We start from the raw sequence: 19,055 nt of genomic DNA, 5'->3' as shown, positions 1-19,055 counted from the left end.
CTATCGGATCAGGACACCCCAACTATATACAAAGGCATTTCAGTCAAAAACAAACCATGATTATCATGATTATAAACAACAGATATAGTGATAATAGAACACATATTGAGAACATTAACAATCAATTCATTAACTTAATGTGTATTTTTTAAAGAGATACAACAGTTGCTCTTTTAATGTTCAACTCTGAGCTGCAGAGGACGTTTGTTTGCATTTAAATAATCAAGAATCAACTGCCGCAAATAATAGAATGCTCTATTATCAATTACAAGCGGTCCTTGTGTCGCAACATTCCCACGTTTTGTGATGATGCACGCAGTGCCGTGAATGCTTGATGCTATACAAAAATACAGAGAAGAGAAGGTAAAAGAGAACTTATCAATACACTGAGAATCGATAACGTCACTTTTGTTCTTATTAGTTCATTTTTTCAAAACACACAGCCGACGAAAAGAAAGTGACAGTGAAGTGCACGACTGATCCAAGCTACTCAAATGTTGTGATTATGATGAATGATAAAGATGGTATCTTTGAAAGGTGAAAGTGAAAGGGTGAAAGTGAAAGGGTCTTCTTCTCTTACGGAATAGACAATGATAACTGAGCACTGTAGTGGTTTCACTTTGGACAATATTTTGTGACTGTATTTTAGACGTACTGTATAATGTACTGTATATGTATGTGTTCTGTGCAGTGTGACTGACTTAGCTGTAAATTTAGCTACAATTTTAGGTATAAGCGCCAAATGACACTCCCGTCGTTGTCCTTGGTCATACTGTAAGCAGACCAAGGACCTCCTGTAATCAACTTGTAAAGTTCAGTGCTTTACCTGGCATATTTACCTGGCATATCCAGACGACATAGACTTGAGGAGGTCGTAGAAATCCACAACAATTTCATTTAGAGGGAAGAGATACTTCATCATCACACGATGGTCATCCACATACAGCATGTTCTTCTGGGTGCCTCTACGGTTCTACAAACATTACACTTTTATTACTAGGACTTCCGCACTGAGTGATAGCTACAATGTTTGTTATAATTATCAGCGTTTCTTTGCATTTTTGAGCGCCTGGACATCATAACAATTTAACAACGTTAGCAAGCCTATTTAGCTTTGTAAAAAATGTGGTAATACAGTGGAACATCAACCCCTAAAATTCATTCCACGAAATCTGGTGGAGATGTCTATAATGGTGTGTTCAATTAACCTCGTAAGTTAGAAGTCTGATTTATGAGTGTTCCAGTTACTAGGACAGAAATCAAGATGGCTACATCCGCGAAAACTATTATTGCGTAGGTTTATCTTAATATACACTTATGGAAAAAATATGCACTACTTCTGCAACCTTCAAACACGGTGGATGAAGAGGAAACATTGCTAGCAATGTAGTACACATATTATACACATAGAAAAAGGTAATTTATATTACAGTAACATTAGCATATATAAATGTCCAACAATACATTGTAGACGACTGACTTAGTGTGACAAAAATGGTCAGAAGAGCTAGTAACGGATATTACAGAAGCTTCTCTTATTGTTTACACTCAGAGCAGCTATCTTTGAAGCCAACTCAGCGGTGGTGAGGATTCGCCGAATTTCTGAGCAGGAAATCCGACCTTGGTGGGCGTTACAGTAGAAAATTTTGAAACTCAGAAATTCCGACTTCCCAGTACAAATGGAACACACTATAGTATCTTGGGGTGTCCCAATCCAATATTGATATCGGACCCAAAAAAAAAAAGGTGTCGGATTTTATGGGCTTGCATCTAAAATGTCTGATACAAGTAGTCCTGCAGCATGTTTACTTGCGCTGGACGGCCAGTTAACACCTAAATGTGCTCCAATAAGCACACAAAGTTGGTCTGTTCTTGTATTTTAGTCCAGTTACTCACAAAAGGTAAACATGGTAGGCTATAGGCTACTAGGAGCGAGCAGCTACACAACAGCTAAGAACACATTAGAACATATGCTAGAATTACATAATAAGTGTATCTTATTGAAAAATACTGCACTCTAAAACAGCACATTTGTCAATATAAACAAGTGTCAAATAATGTAGTTGCCTATTACTTACACGTACGTCTCCAAGACAAGAGCCTATTAGAAAGTATCTAGTAACAAACGAGTCCGCATCATTCAACTAACTGTGTCACGAATTCAACTTCATGAATTATCGTGACCACTTGGCGTCGATTGTTCCACTTTAACTTAAACACAGCATACGTCCATTCCAGACGGTCAATAATACATACGTTAGTGTTTTTCATGTCTATGCGTGTACTCTGACTAATTTCCCTTGATCAAAGATTTCTAACATTCTACACTACGAAATAATAAAAGTATGTAGGATTTGTGCTGGCCAATATTCAAGGGGTCAATATCAGTATCGAATCGGAAGTGAACATTTGTATTGAGACACCCCTAATAATGACAGGATGCGCAAACAAGTCTCAAAAATCCACGTTTGAACACAAACAAGTCGTCGGCCATTTTTAGACAAACTACTCCTTTGGCGTTGACCAACTTAGCCCAAATCAGAAACACGGACACTAGACAGAGGGGCGATGATACATTTCCCAAGGATTTTGGGCTGTCCCATAAATTGTAGAAGGAGCCTTTGATGACTCTCTAGGCAACACAAAATACAAATAACTGGGCTGTATAAGGCCAGATGTGTAAATGGTTGTTGTGTATGTTAAAGATGACACACGGAAGATATGTCCCTTTATGAATTAATTAGTGCGCCCTCTGTGTCCTATGTTGAGTACGCCCATTGACTTGCATAAATTCTTAATGGGTGTGGGAAAGCGAGGGTAGTTCAAAGTTGCTTGTAGCTGTGCTTATTCATTATAATGATGTTCCTCTGTTCAGGAATCAAATAACAAAGAAAACAAATCTTACCAAGCAGAGAGCTATAATCCTGCCAGTGTATGTGTCAGGGGCAAGAATGGTGCCCAAGACCATAGGCTCCAAATACTCAGACACGACGGATCTTTCTGGGAACTGAGCTGGGTTCACCACGGTGATCTCCTTCCTCCCATGTTCCTGTAAAACCAACTGGTAAGATGAAGTTTCTCTTGATTTTAGATCAAATCAATGAAATATTGTATGAAAAGTGACACATCTTAAAACTTGTCTTTTCGGTATGAATAATGAATATAATATAAACTAAATTGAGTGCCATCTTATGTGTGCTAGTATGATGATAAAGTTATTAAAATCATTGAAATACATTTTTTTGCAAACATTTTCATTTCTAACAATTATACCCATCCTAATGTATCTATTTGGTAGGAAGAATTTATGATATTAATCTTTTTGTGAATTGCTGTGAAGTTGATCTCTTACCAGCCATGATCATCCAAATTAGAATAAATGTGGCTCTTTAGCCTGGCTCTTACCTTGATAAGCTTAGGGGACGACAGGATGGCTTTGTAAGGCACCGTGGGTGCAGTTACAATTACAGATGCATTGTATTCCTGCTCCAGCCTCTGATTGAACACCTCCATGTGAAGGAGTCCTAGAAAACCCAGTCTGCAGGAGAACAAGTTTATTCTAGGGTTAAACACTGGAGGTTTTTTCATTTATAGAGAATCGTGTGCACTTTATAGCCTTTGCGCTTCTTTCTACATCGTCTAACAACCTATTCATCATTTAGGGATTGTCAGGTATTTTGCACTGACCTCCAGCCAGCTCCCAGCGCCAGACTGCTGTCTCTCTGAACACTGACACTTGAGTCATTTAGAGTCAGTCTGTCAATAGCGCTGCGAAGGCCGGTGTAATCTGATTGGTCCACTGGATACATACCTGAGAAACAGAAAGCAAACCACAACAAAAATCAGTGAGAGCAAGACTACCATTGTACAGTATCACCACAGTTTTGGATGACATCAACTTACCTGCAAAGACCATCGCTTTGGCTGGTTTGAACCCAGGCAGAGGTTCCCCTGGCTGATCTTGGAGGTAGAGGGTATCTCCAATCTGAGCCTCTTTCACGTCCTTCATCCCGGCTACGAGGTAACCGACTTGGCCAGCGTGTCTAAGAAGTGAACAAGGTATGACTTTACACCAGTACTCAAAAAAGCACAAAGAGTCACCTAACTGTGTTAGTAATAATTAAAGACAGTGAGTGTATGAAAAATAGGGCTGTCGAAGTTAACGCATGTAATTAACTAATCACAAGAAATGATCGCATTATTACCTGGGCCGTAAATCGATTACCGGTAATCTAACAATAAATGAAAATAACCTTGATAAGTTCATAAATTGCTATGTCCGTGTGTGTTACTTTTTTTCGTCTGTCGCTTCCAATCGCTGTTCAAGAGAGTTAACTCTGTGCATCGCGCTCAGCACCTGAGAGGTTTTATTCAAAAGCAACTGCAAATAACTGAAACCAGTTAAATGTAAGCCTTTTTTAAAGACCATAATGAAAATAAGTTAAGACTAGTTCCTATCCATGCTGACCAGAGTTAAAACTGAATTATATTTATATAGTGCTTTTTCTCTAGTGGCTCAAAGCACTTTACATTGAGAAATCCATTTTCTACATTTAAGTTACATTTTAACCAGTGTGGATGGCACTGAGAGAAAGGTGGGTGAAGTGTTTTGCCCAAGGGTACAAGGGCATTTACGAGGATGGCGAAAGCTGGATTCGAACCTGGAACCCTCAAGATTCTGGTCGGCCGTTCTACCATCTGAGCCAAGCCGCCCCAAAAAGTACAAAGACATGAAGGAAAATTGTAATGCCAGAATGAATTGTGAGTTCACTGCTCTTTCACAGTGGAAAACATAAGGTTTAAACTAACTAAAAACACTGGAAACCTATTGCAAACTAATAAATAATCTAATAAACTCTGAAATAAATACTAACAAACATTGCTATTTTTTTTTATTTGCAACTGGGCTCCAATGCCTTCATGCTCAACGATCCAAAAGTTTTCTTGCAGTGTGTTTTAAACATAAATATTCACAAGACCTTTCATGGTCGTATTAAGGATTTTTTGCAAGATGTTCATAGAATTTAAGACATTTAAGTCCATAAAATTTAATTATTATTATGTTGTTTTTGTTAACCAAGCATGTACCCAGTAGAAGTTATTCAACTACCAATTAGAATGGTAAAACACACTAATGAATAATATTAATAATAATAATAATAATAATAATAATAATAATAATAATAATAATGTTAATATATACTTTATGGTTACAATACTTCTTAATTTGATCTCAAACTAATATCGTTAATCAGCAATAATTTGTGGTACAATACTGTATATTGTCCAGCAAAATCTGTTATCGGCCCAGGCCTAAAGTTATGTATAAACACAGATTATTAAGCATCTTATTTAGAGCGCAGATGCCCTGAACCTTAATCGCGGATGGGTCACTGAAAGGCAGTGGGAGCGGATTAATATCCGGTAGGTGATCAGGTCAATGATACGCTAAGGTAATTTGCAAGTGTTGCAGCCAAAACAAGTTTAAAATACCATCTAAAAGCAAAGCATATTTTTGAGTTATCTAAAATAATGTCAAAAAGCTTGTTTGCCTAAGCAACTGGTTAAAAAAAGAGTAGATACAAGTGAACTCTGAGTTGTTTATGAATGTGTTTAGTACAATATCTGTAAGTATATCCTTGTCGACTTGGATCAAAGACTCATTTTCCCCCCGGAGATCGCAACGACCACCCTGCGTCCAGGCCTCGTCCTATGGTCTGAAACCTGCCAGGTTGTCTACATCATTGAACTGACAGTTTCGTGGGAGGATGCCATTGAAGAAGCGTATGAGCGCAAGAAACTGCGGTACTCCAACCTAGCAGCTGAGGCAGAGGACAGAGGCTGGAGGGTAAGGGTGCGCCCAGTGGAGGTGGGGTGTAGGGGCTTTGTAGCCAGCACAACAGTGAAGCTCCTTAGGCATTAGGGAGGTTGGAGTCAGGGGGCAGGCTCACAGACAGGCCATTAAAGAGCTGGTCAACATCGCAGAGAGGATGAGCCCTTAGCTGTGGTTGAAGAGGAGTGACACGAGCTGGGCTGCTAAGGCTAACACCTAACGAGACACACACACCCAGGGATTTGATCACCCTGGTGTGGGCCCTTTCGGCAGAGGGTGTCTTGTGGTAAGCTGAGCCGAAACACCCTGTGACGCTGTGGCACACAACTGAAGATGTGTCCCAATGGTAGAAAAGCCTCCCAGCAGTGTCACCTAGCCTCACTCAGGTATGCGGTCAGGTGCAAGCCTTGCTCAGGGAGGAGTACGCCCCTGCCATGCAGAGTCCCCAGGGATTGTACCAACTAGTCCTTTCAACAAAAAAATCCTTGTTGGTGTATTCATACTTCTACCTGTGCCGTGCTGTAAAAGCCCTGTCGTAAACTTCCCCTGAGCTCACAGTAAACAAAAATGGCATCGATCGTGTGGGACTTTTGCTATGAACAGACCAAGTGCTTGAGGCTGCCGGGTCTGCAACCGGAAGTGACGTTATGTGCAACAAAGGTATCGAAATATGGTACAGTTTGATTTTACATGAATCGATAACCAGTAGTACAGACATAATTTGGTCGATACCTTATAAAAGTACCGAATTCGATACCCATCCATATTCAAAACCCTCTTGCTAGCATTTAAGAAATTAGCAATACATTTACCAACTTTTTCATGTGTTAGTGGAGACTTTTGGAGGCTGAAAGCACATATTGTCCTTAAGCATGGTTTATGTTTCTGAGTACCGGTAGTCACTCCAGTCTCTTCAGAAGTTGTCCTGATCCTTCCATTGGTTTATATTCTATGTGTATGTTAAATATACTGTACTTTCCATTAAAGGGGACCAATTATTCAGAACCAACTTTTCTTACGTCTTGGTACCTATTTTTGTGTATTTGGGATCAGCATAAGTCCCGAAAATTTGAAATCAAATCAGGGAGGCATGGCAGGAGGCATGGCGGAGATATTTATCAAACAATCTCGCCTTCCTTTATACTTCCTCCAAGTGAGTTTCGAATTTGCTCAACCTGTGCCGATTTTTCGAAGCGTCACGTCAGTGGATAAATCCATCTATGGTAGAAATGTACCCGAGGGCTTTGTGCGAGTCCGCCATTGTAGTCCGACATTGTAGTCAATAAGCTCCTTCTTTTTTTCTATCCTCTTGTTTTGGGGCAGACTGGCTCGAACATACACATGCATCTTCCGCTGTCGCAAACTCTCAAACAAATTAGCGTATAGTTCAAACTTCTATCTGTCAGCAGACTCGCTATGTATGCGCTTAAAACCAAAACATGGCTGATAGGAAAAAGACGCTGCAGACAATGCAAAATTTTGACCAAAGAACCACTATTACATGTTATATAGATCACAAGGAAGTGTTTTAAATGTAGAAAAAAGTCATAAAATGACTTCTTTAAATAAATAGCTACCAAAACATGCTTTTGATTGCATTAGAAAAGAGAAAAAAAGCTGTAATCAATGAAAAATAGGACATGATGCATTGCAACTTACAGATTCTGAGTCGGATGCTCTTCTGGGCGAAGGAGCCCCAGCTCGTTGACCTCGTAGGCTTTGCCGAGATGTGCTGACATGATCTTGTCCCCTTTTTTCACCTGACCCCCAAACACGGCAATGTTTGCCACCACTCCTCTGTAGTGGTCAAAATTGGAGTCAAACACCAGCGCTTTGAAAGGGTCATCGAGGTTTGCCACAGGCCTGAGAAAGAAAGATTGTGTGTGTGGGGGATAGGCAGAAGAAGAACATCTTCAGCAATCCATGAATGACACCAATATATCATGCAGCTTCTTACGGTGGGATTCTCTCCACAACTGCTTGGAGAACTTTTTCCACATTTGTGCCAAGTTTGGCAGATATCTGAAACAAAACGAAATTCATCAAGTCAGCGCTGATGTGACGCTGCAGAAAAAAGAAGTACATTCTTCTCCCACTCACCCTGATGCAATCCTCACAAGGGATATCAAACACCTTTTCAATCTGGGACTCTACCCTCTCTGGATCCGCATTTTTCAAGTCAATCTAAATGACAAAGAAAAAGAGCACACAAAAACGAAAATGGGTAAAAACTATCTTACACTAGGCAAGGAAACGAGTCTGGCAAGATCTAAATCTCTACCTTGTTGATGACAGGGATGATCGTGAGCTGGGCTTCAAAAGCCAGGTAGAAGTTGGCCACTGTCTGCGCTTGAATCCCCTTAAAAATGCACAAAAACGCATGAAGCGGCCTCAAGCACAAAGATAACCGCTGCTCATCTCTTTTACCTGATTGGCGTCCACAATCAGCAGGACACCCTGACATGCAGAAATGGATCGAGACACTTCGTAGCTGAAGTCAACGTGACCCTGCGGAGAAATGAATTAATATCAAAAGAGCATGAAGATAGTCAGCACTTTGATCATGTTTCACTGCAATTCAGAATGAAAGCAGAAATAGTGTTCTTAACAAGTAGGACAACAATAAACATTACAGTGTAAGAACATACATTTCATTGAGTAGAATTGGTACACCGAACTCACCTGTCAATCACCACGGACATAAAAACATATGGAATATTAAGAGCATGGATAATCCACTGAATTATTTTGTGGGTCACATTTACAGAAAACTAAGGATTGGTATATTTATTTTGTTAGAGTTACAGGAATACTCTTGTTTTCAAGGAAACTTCTGCAAAAAAGCTAGTCAAAGATTATTACTATGACAGCACACAAGTGTTTTTAAGAATCTGACGCAAAAATGTCTCTCAAACTTTTTTAACTGAACTGCCCACCCTTCCATTTTTATTTTAGCTTTGACTTCAGTGACATAATGGTGGCCAATTGTTGTAACTAAATAAGCTTACATTTCATGATAATAACTGAAGTGCTCCATTATTTGAAATGTTCTCAATGTATCCAAATCATTTAAATGCACTTGTGTTTTTATTTTGTAATATTTTCAGTAAAGTCGTAAAACTGTATGAGCATGGCAAGAAGTTATGTTTGTCCTTGCATGTTGCAAATGCAGCACATGGATTGGAATGGACTAGGCAGTTTAGTAATTCCAGCAATAACTGTCACGGATTAGTACAAGAAATGGTAAATGGTCTGTATTTATAAAGCGCTTTACTAAGGGGACGGCGTGGCACGGTTGGGAGAGTGGCCGTGCCAGCAACCTGATGGTTACTGGTTCGATCCCCACCTACTACCAACCTCATCATGTCCGTTGTGTCCTTGAGCAAGACACTTTACTCTTGCTGCTGATGGGTCGTGATTAGGGCCTTGCATGGCAGCTCCTGCCATCAGTGTGTGAATGTGTGTGTGAATGGGTGAATGTGGAAATAGTGTCAAAGCACTTTGAGTACCTTGAAGGTAGAAAAGCCTTATACAAGTATAACCCATTTACCATTTACCATTACTATAATGATACTACCCAAAGTAGGGCTGGGCGATATGGCCTTTTTTTAATATCGCGATATTTTAAGGCCATATCGCGATACACGATATATATCTCGATAGTTTGCCTTAGCCTTGAATGAACACTTGATGCATATAATCACAGCAGTATGATGATTCTATGTGTCTACATTAAAACATTCTTCTTCATACTGCATTAATATATGCTACTTTAAAACTTTCATGCAGAGAAGGAAATCACAACTAAAGAAATCACTATTTTTTTCATACAGTGTTGATCTGGAAATGTTTTCCTCGGCATTTTAATGGTGTGGGCGTGTGGCACCCAACGGAGATGTTGACATGCGGAGTAAGCACTCTTCATTCTCTAGCAGGTGACTTTTCAAATGATGCTACATATTAGCAGTACTGCTACTTTTTATAGCATTTCTTTTGCCCCACACTTAACAAATTACGGTTGTCTGTTCAACATATTCCCACTTGAAGCCAAACCACCGCCAGACGATGGACCCCCTGCTGTTTTTTGGGGGAATTAATTATTCCTTCATTTGTTACCAGATTCGCACTTTCTCTCTCTCGTATTACCACTCGCACGACTGCATATATATATTGACGCTTACATCGGTTTGGTGATAATGTTCCCCTTTAACGTACTTTGCTCATTTTAAGCATACGGCCGTGCATTCATTTCATTAATCATCATTAATTGTATCACAATGTTTGCTTTTCCCTTTAACAACACTACTACTCATGGCAGACATTGTGAAAGACAACAAAGACTACGTTAGGACAAATTATGATACAGAACCTTATATTTTTAAGTCTATGGAAAATGAGCTACGCATTTTAGAAGCTGTGTGCTAAACAGATTAAGCTTTAGTGACACACCAAGCATCATGCAGCAGTATTGCTAAGTGCTAAACAAGAAATACAAACTACGAACATAACAACACATTCACTTACTGTACAAAATCTGCTCTGACTGGGATGGCGACTGATGGATTTTTTATATCTTCCGATTTAAATAAAAATGTATCATAATCCTCACGCAGGTAAAAAAAAAAGAAAAGAAAAAAAGTGTTGCAAACAAGTGTCTTTTTTTGTGTCTTTCTCACCATCTCCAGGTCTACGTTGGATGTCAAAGTTTACCAACTTCTCGGTTTATGTCCACAACCTTCTACTATCCAGGTGAGCGGCATGATTTATGATCAAGAATAAACGGCGATACAGCAGCAGCAGCAGCAGCAGCTCAGTATGTCCTATCTGTAGCTGCATAAGCTAGTAGCGCTCTGTGATCACGGCGCCGGTAAAAAAACAGTTTATCTACGTTAGCACTTATAATTACAATATAGCCAATACTTGGTTAATATTCAGGTCACAAGATGTAAATGGTTGTTTTCCTAGAGTGATTTATGGGCGGAATAGTGTACTTCCATTAGCTGCATTGTTAGCCACCTCATACTAGACATATCTTACGAATTAGAATGCATAAAAAAATGAAAAACATAATGTTCTTTCTTACATAGGAATTGTGAATGATAGGCAAAATTACCCCAAAAATTGCAGTTCCTCTTCAAGTGAAACAAACGACAAATTAGTTAATAATTTTTTCACTACTTTACTTGCATCATTGTAACAGCTCTGTTTTACTTTGGTACACCAAAATCCATGACAACACTCACCGGTGTGTCGATGAGGTTCAGGAGGTGCTGCTGGTTCTGATGTGTGTAAAACAAAGAGGCTGTCTGAGCCTTCACTGTTATGCCTCTCTCTCGCTCCACTTGTAGCTTGTCCAGCACCTGTTTGTTCTTGTCTGTCTTTGCTATGGCACCTGTAAATCAACAATGACAGGCCACAGAAATTATGTCCTATAATTGTTTCAGACACACTTAACAAGTTACATTAAAAGGGGAACAATCTTGCCTATCGTTCACAATTATTATGAAAGACATGACGACGGATGTGTTTTTTTTAATGCATTCTAAATATTAGATAAATGCGATCAAAAGTCTGCTTACAATAGAGAATATGGGAGCTGCTCTATTCTGCCTATAAAGCCCTTAAAACAGCCAACCACCTCTATTGAGGTTTTATATACAACATGTAAGTATATATGTAATGTAGTAACTAGCACATTTAGATAGATAGATAGATAGATAGATAGATAGATAGATAGATAGATAGATAGATAGATGGATAGATGGATAGATGGATAGATGGATAGATGGATAGATGGATAGATGGATAGATGGATGGATGGATGGATGGATGGATGGATGGATGGATGGATGGATGGATGGATGGATGGATGGATGGATGGATGGATGGATGGATGGATGGATGGATGGATGGATGGATGGATGGATGGATGGACAGAACTTTATTGATTCCTTCAGGAGAGTTCCCTCAGGAAAATTAAAAGTTCCCTCAGGAAAATTTAAACTTTTAACATTTAATATTTACGTATTTTGATCAATTTAAGCTTACGGAGCGCATTAATTTCAAAAAAGCATCACGACATTTGCGTTTTTTTTTAAACAACATCACTGGTTATTACTCACTGTAGACTTCATGAGAACCAACAAACATAATAAAACGTCACTTAGTGTAGAATGTCTGCTGTCATTAGGATGCCGACTGATAGAATCTTGTTAAATTCCCGATTAGATGAAGAATGAGACATAATCCTTGCAAAGAAAAGGAGGATGGAAAACCTTTTTTTTTGCGTTGTTCTCGCCATTTCCTGGTCTAAATTGGCTGTCGAAGTGTATTAACTTGTCGGAATACATCCTCGTCCTTCTACTATCTAGGTGAGAGGCATGATTTATGATCTGGAATACAGTTTGACGAGCAAAAAAACGAGGAAGCAGCTCATCAGTCGATGATGATCATGGTGCCGCTATAAATAGTTTTTGTTAGCACTTAAAATAACAATATCACTAATACTTGGTTATTATTCAAGTCACGAAATGTAAATGGGAGTATCGTTGGCACTTTTTGGATGTTTTTTATTGGGTTTTATGGGCGGAATAGAGTACCTCCCATTGGCTCCGCTGTAGAAAGCATTAAAAAAATACATCTGTTGTCATGCCTTTCATAATGATTGTGAATGATAGGCAAGATTCTAAAAAAAAGTAAAGTTCCCCTTTACGGAACATTTGCACCAATTAATGTACGAAAAGTAGCACGGAGAAACAGAACTTATTTAACCATACACCATATCCGTACTTATTACCAGACCCGATATGGATCCGATATCAGCACCAAAAAAAAGTATCAGATGGTGTTGGCTTGCATCTAAAATGTCTGATATAAGCAGTCTGCAGCGTGTTTACGTGTGCAAAGCTGGACAGCCAGTTAACATCTAAATGTCCTCCAATAAGCACACAAGGTTGGTCTTTTCTTATACTTTAGAAAAATATATATAAATACAACTCCTGCTGATAAGGTATCGGATTAATGTCGGTATCGGCCAATACTCAAGGCTCCAATATTGGTGTCATATCAAAAGTGAAAATGTTGTAATCGGTACATCCCTATGTATTACTGATCATTAATTCAACATAGTGGCACAATAGTTAATGTGTTTGTATTTTCTCTTTAAAAGATTAGTGTGCAGGAATTAATTAAAGAAATAAATAAGAGGAAAATGTTAGGGAAAAAAATTAAATAAAAAAAAAGCAAATGGGAAAAGAAGGACATAAATTCTGTTTAAAAAATTTAACTAGTCGATTGAACAATAAAGATAAATAAGATTTAAGAAAATTAAATAAATCAGTGTTTGTACCTTTTTCTTTACACAGTGGGATGACAATTCAACAGCACTTGTATAGCTTCTGATTAGGTACTATACTTCAAACTCCACTCTATTACAGTTTATTCTAAAGCAGATTTTACATAAATTGGACCAAAATTAAGTCTTATGTATCTATATTACACTAAAAGAAGGTATGTCTTATTTTTTATTATTTTGTTTGGTGAAAACAATATATATAGAGTAGACATATTCACAAGGGGGACTTCTGTTTCAATGTCGATGGAGCCATTGTTTACATGCCTGTTGTTTAATGTTGAGTGCAGAGAATAACTGTGGATCTTCAAATCATGCCTCATCAGAAAAACACATCTCAATATCGGTGAGCCTTTAACGTGAGCGATGTCGAACGACAACAGCGGGAACAATGCAGCGCACTTAAGGCCTTCATTGCTTTTCATAATGGGTAAAATGAGTGCAAAGGTGACTATTTGGGTGTTGTTTACTGGGCTCCAATAATGTTAAAAAACTGTATTTAGAAGGTCGTAAATAGTTTTTTTTATGCTGCAACCATTAAAATGTATTTATTTATAAAAATCCCACTTACCAAAATTACGATTAAGTCTGAAGTCAATTAAACAAGATGATTGGCAACAGGGCCCTAATGTGTGAATGTGAGTGTGAATGTTGTCTGTCTATCTGTGTTGGCCCTGCGGTGAGGTGGTGACTTGTCCAGGGTGTACCCCGCCTTCCGCCCGATTGTAGCTGAGATAGGCTCCAGCACCCCCCGCGACCCCGAAAGGGATAAGCAGCAGAAAATGGATGGATGGATGGAAGATTAAGGGAGATTACCGTACTCCTAAAACTAGATATCAGACCAATGTGGTGCACTTTTATATAAAATGAAATATCCATTCATCCATTTTCTACTGCTTGTCCCTATTGGGATCGCGGGGTGAAATTAAATATATGAGATACAATTAGGTGTGATAGTCTGATATGCAAACTTACCCGTCATCTCTAACAACCTGTCCGCCAAAGTGCTTTTGCCATGGTCAATGTGAGCAATGATGCAGAAGTTCCTTACTCTATCCACAGGAAACTTGGACAAGTCAATGACTTCCTGATGACATAGGAAAAAAAGGTCCATGACACTCCAACTGTCAGCGCAAACAATGTAAGTATCGATTGTGATACTATGTAAATACAAGGTCAGTATCGGCTATATGAATAGATACTTTTGAATCTGACGTTCTGTAGGATAATTGAATGGTTTTGGGATTTTAACAACAAAACAAGGTAACACACTATAATAAGTACATATTGTTAAGTATTAATAAAGTTTTAGTAAATACGCAATTCATATTTTTTTTCCCCGACATACAAACACAGTAATACATATAACTATTAGTACATATCTGAATACTGTAGGTGTAAGTGCGTGTTTAAATGTCTATAGAGATTATTAGAAAATCGAATGTACATACACTTTCTAAATGATCGAGCAAACCATTGACAACACCCAAATATAATGTTGAAATGTTAAATCAATCATTTATGAGGCAAAGTTTCCCCTTAATGTAAGTAATTGTGGCGCACCGCCACGGCAAAATTGACACCGTCACACCTTGAAATTAAGTGGTTTCTTACATAAAAACAAATTAAAGTAATATAATGTATTGTGGTCTCCAGAAGAAGTCAAAAGTCAGATGCTATTTTTACTTTTATTGCCAATCTTATTCTAACAACCAGCCCACTTCCAACAGGTTTTACCTTCCATGCACACACTTTTGTTTCCGTGATTCCCCAAACACACAACGACACTTCCTCGTTCTGCGCCAATCCCTTTTAAGGCACTGACAGTGTGTTTGCTAACATGAGAACAATTAACATCAAATCAAAACCACACAAACATAAAACATTACCACCAGCAGGTTGTTACAGTATGAATGGAAATATATAACCTATTATTTGCACACTATTGACTAATGATGCACCAAAAATTTGGCCGCCGAAAAAAGACTGATCACCGAAAACAGCGCAGCTGAAACCGGCCGGGTGTTGTGAAGTAAACAAAATGCAGGCGACTGTCTGGAGCGTAGTCAACATATCTGCGATGTGGATGTATCTTTATCCCAGATATACCGCAGACAGCACTATAAAAAATTACAAATATTAAGAGGACAGTGGCAGTTTTTAAGGAGAGAAAGTCCAACTGGAGCAGCAGTAAAAAGTAAATGGGACATCATGCTCACTGCAGCTCGCTTTTCATGTGGAACATCGAGAGACAGAAGTACAGTCTCTAAACACAAGTACAGTCTACAATAACACCAGAAACAGATGCTAGATTTTCTGCTAGTGGTTTTTAACAAAGTAAAAAAATTATTGAGACACTTGAAAAATTATCAACAAAACAACATTGTACAATAAGCAGCAACAACTGAAAATATAGCAAAACGATTAAATATATATTATAATGCTTTTTGGTTTTTAAATGTATGATGACATTGTTTGAGCCTTTCTTAAAGAAAATCATATCATCATTGCAAATTATGCAAAGTATATGATGTCATGGTGATCACGCCTTCTAACCACGCCCACACCGCCAGTTATCTTGGCAATCGAGGGGAAACCCTGTAAAGTATGAAAACGCAAACAAGAATTTTTTTTTTTTTATAAATGAGCTTTTTAATACAATATTGAGTAAACTGGTTTAAACTGCATACTAATGTGAATCAACGTCAAAAATATGCTTTATAAAATATGAATTCAGTATTTACTAATTCTTTATTCATGCGCAAGAGTGTGTACTTATTATAAAGAGTTACTCAATACACAGGCATTTTTTGAAAAACAAAACAGAGGAGAACTGGCAAATATCAATCTTATGATAAACATATTGATTTAATACAAATATCACCCTGAAATAATATCAATATTTTGATCATTCTTCCCACCGCATATACAGTGTTGCGATATTAACAGCAATATTTTCCGAGTATTCAGACGCTTTTAGCGGCTCTCTTAAAAAAACAATCCAGCAACCAATATAGCAACTTCTTCTGGTATTACTGAACGAGCTGTGACTCTGACGTGAAAGCATGACAGGGCTCGAATTTAACCACGGCAACCGCAACAATTGAAGCAATCGCCCTCTCATTTGCCGTAGTGCCCTAAAAATTGACTAACATTTGCGACAACACCTTGCCATGACCGCCCTTGACTTTTTACTTGTTAATGGACTTAAATATGTCTACTTTATAAATTACCGAACTGGCGTTATTTATTCATGCATTTTAGGTAAACACACAGTCAGGCGCATGCGCATAATCGCCATATGTCTTATTAATCATGGCTGACTAACAAAATTAATCTCGCTCCATGGATTTCCCCTCGGAGTATACTAAGTCAACAGACCTACATGTCACACTAAGGGTGGCCGTATAAACGACGCCAACACTTTCATAAACCTGTGTCATATAGTGAGAGCACACTAAACTTTTAAACCTACTCAGTGGCCTAGTGGTTAGAGTGTCCGTCCTGAGATCGGTAGGTTGGGAGTTCAAATCCCGGCCGAGTCATACCAAAGACTATAAAAATGGGACCCATTACCTCCCTGCTTGGCACCAGCATCAAGGGTTGGAATTGGGGGTTAAATCACCAAAATGATTCCCGGGCGCAGCCACCGCTGCTGCCCACTGCTCCCCTCACCTCCCAGGGGGTGATCAAGGGTGATGGGTCAAATGCAGAGAATAATTTCGCCACACCTAGTGTGTGTGTGACAATCATTGGTACTTTAACTTTAACTTTAAACAACAATACAAACACATTTCGGGAGAATATTTGCACCGCAACACAACATAAACACAACAGAACACATTCCCAGAATTCCTTGCAGCACCAACTCTTCCGGGACGCTACAGTCGTTTTCCCTCGCTCTCCGCTATGTGTTTAAGAGTGCACTGCTGTGTTTAGATGGAGACAGGTGTGGACAATATTGGAAACACTTGTTCCCACACTAAAAGTATACAGCGAAGGAGAAAAACTATATGATGTTGCTTTCATTTTGACAATACAGCGTCCATCAGCTGGTGTGACTGAGTTAATGAGGTGAGGAAACACGCTGTCACGCTTGTTTTTTTGTTTTTTTGTTGGCCAAACTGTTGTATTGAACCACAAGGGGGCGTTGGAGAAAAACACATCTTGTTTATTAGACTTCATCTTCATTAGCCAAACTGCTTTATGTTTTATTTTGATATCAAAAAGTAAACGCCATGTTTTATTTTTTTACATTACTTGTGTGTGTTACATGTCACAAAGGTATTACTTTAAAAACTATTTGACACATCATTTTGTTAATGTTTTATTGTGTGTCGTTCATTCCTATACGTCATATTTCTGCTCAAACTCTTAATGGATCTGTCCCCATACAGCATCTACATGTACATAACTTAAAAATAAATAATTTAAAAAAATACTTCCCTCTATCAAAAGGTAAAAATAGAGATAAAGGCATCATTAAATGAAAAAAATCTAAGTTTATATGAATAATGAATAAAGAAATCTGTATATGTATGCATGTATGCTTTAGAGCCCCTGCCTGGAAAGAAAATAATGTTTGCCTTGGTGCCCTTCTAACTTGCCGGACGGCGTGGCGCAGTTGGGAGAGTGGCTGTGCCAGCAACCTGAGGGTTCCTGGTTCAATCCCCACCTTCTACCAACCTAGTCACGTCCGTTGTGTCCTTGAGCAAGACACTTCACCCTTGCTCCTGATGGGTCGTGGTTAGCGCCTTGCATGGCAGCTCCTGCCATCAGCGTGTGAATGTGTGTGTGAATGGGTGAATGTGGAAATAGTGTCAAAGCGCTTTGAGTACCTTGAAGTTAGAAAAGCGCTATACAAGTATAATCCATTTACCATTTTTCCATGGTGCCCTAAAGTACGAGCCCTCCTTTAAGGCAACACTTGCCTTGACCTTAAAAAGTTACAATTCGAGGCCTGCATGTATCATTTGAAGTTTTAAACTTCATACGGCGTCTCGATCGACGAAATCAGTGAGAGTAACAGTTACACAATTAGTGACAATTCCTTTCTTAATCTCCATACATTTTCTACCGCTTGTCCTTTAATCTAGCTGCAGGTAACAGGTGTGTGCGTAAGTTAACAAGTTAAAACAGACAAGTGCCCCTGAATCCCAATTCAGTCAAAAATTCACAGGTTTTGAGCGACTTGTTGATGACTTGCACATCTCAAATATCTTATCTTATCTTATTACCATGAATTGATTAACGTGGACCCCGACTTAAAGAAGTTGAAAAACTTATTCGGGTGTTACCATTTAGTGGTCAATTGTACGGAATATGTACTGTACTGTGCAATTTACTAAAATCAATCAATCAATCAATTCATTTACTGTGTGACTGTTTTTCAGGGGGAGCTCCACTAACCACGTTAAACCTAGATTCCGATCTAACAAAGGTCTTAACTCATTCTCCTTCTATGCCACATCCATATGGAATGCAATCCCAACAGGTGTAAAAGAAAGTGCATCTCTATCCTCCTTCAAAACCGCACTAAAAGAACACCTCCAGGCAACTGCAACCCTAAACTAACACCCTCCCCCTTCCATATTCCACATCCCACCTCCCCTGATTGTAAATAATCAAATGTATATACTTGTTCTTATGCTTTCTGATCTCTCTATGTCCACTACTTGCTGTACATATCCTACCAAGTCAGACCCGTATTTTCCGCACTATAAGCCGCCCCGGGTTATTAGCCGCACCTTCAATGAATGGCATATTTCAAAACTTTGTCCACCTATAAGCCGCCCCGGGTTATAAGCCGCGCCTACGCTGCGCTAAAGGGAATGTCAAAAAAAACAGTCAGATAGGTCAGTCAAACTTTAA

General features: G+C 38.8%; 1 protein-coding gene across 1 annotated transcript in view; it reads right to left on the bottom strand.

Annotated features, from left to right (window-relative positions):
• Positions 1-19,055, bottom strand: part of guf1 (GTP binding elongation factor GUF1) — a 31,440-nt gene that overhangs the window by 9,861 nt on the left and 2,524 nt on the right. The window contains exons 2-13 of the mRNA XM_061929343.1: positions 14,160-14,271; positions 11,077-11,225; positions 8,261-8,341; positions 8,115-8,192; positions 7,934-8,017; positions 7,791-7,855; positions 7,493-7,696; positions 3,904-4,043; positions 3,688-3,811; positions 3,406-3,538; positions 2,906-3,049; positions 840-973 (exon numbers count right to left, since the gene is read on the bottom strand). Coding sequence (XP_061785327.1) covers positions 840-973; positions 2,906-3,049; positions 3,406-3,538; positions 3,688-3,811; positions 3,904-4,043; positions 7,493-7,696; positions 7,791-7,855; positions 7,934-8,017; positions 8,115-8,192; positions 8,261-8,341; positions 11,077-11,225; positions 14,160-14,271 — 1,448 coding nt within the window. The remainder of the gene's footprint in view (positions 1-839; positions 974-2,905; positions 3,050-3,405; positions 3,539-3,687; positions 3,812-3,903; positions 4,044-7,492; positions 7,697-7,790; positions 7,856-7,933; positions 8,018-8,114; positions 8,193-8,260; positions 8,342-11,076; positions 11,226-14,159; positions 14,272-19,055) is intronic.

Source organism: Nerophis lumbriciformis, linkage group LG34, assembly GCF_033978685.3.
Source record: "Nerophis lumbriciformis linkage group LG34, RoL_Nlum_v2.1, whole genome shotgun sequence".
In the NCBI taxonomy this organism is placed as follows: Eukaryota; Metazoa; Chordata; class Actinopteri; order Syngnathiformes; family Syngnathidae; genus Nerophis; species Nerophis lumbriciformis.
Note: the sequence above shows the minus strand (reverse complement) of the source record. Positions and strands in the feature narration are given on the sequence as shown.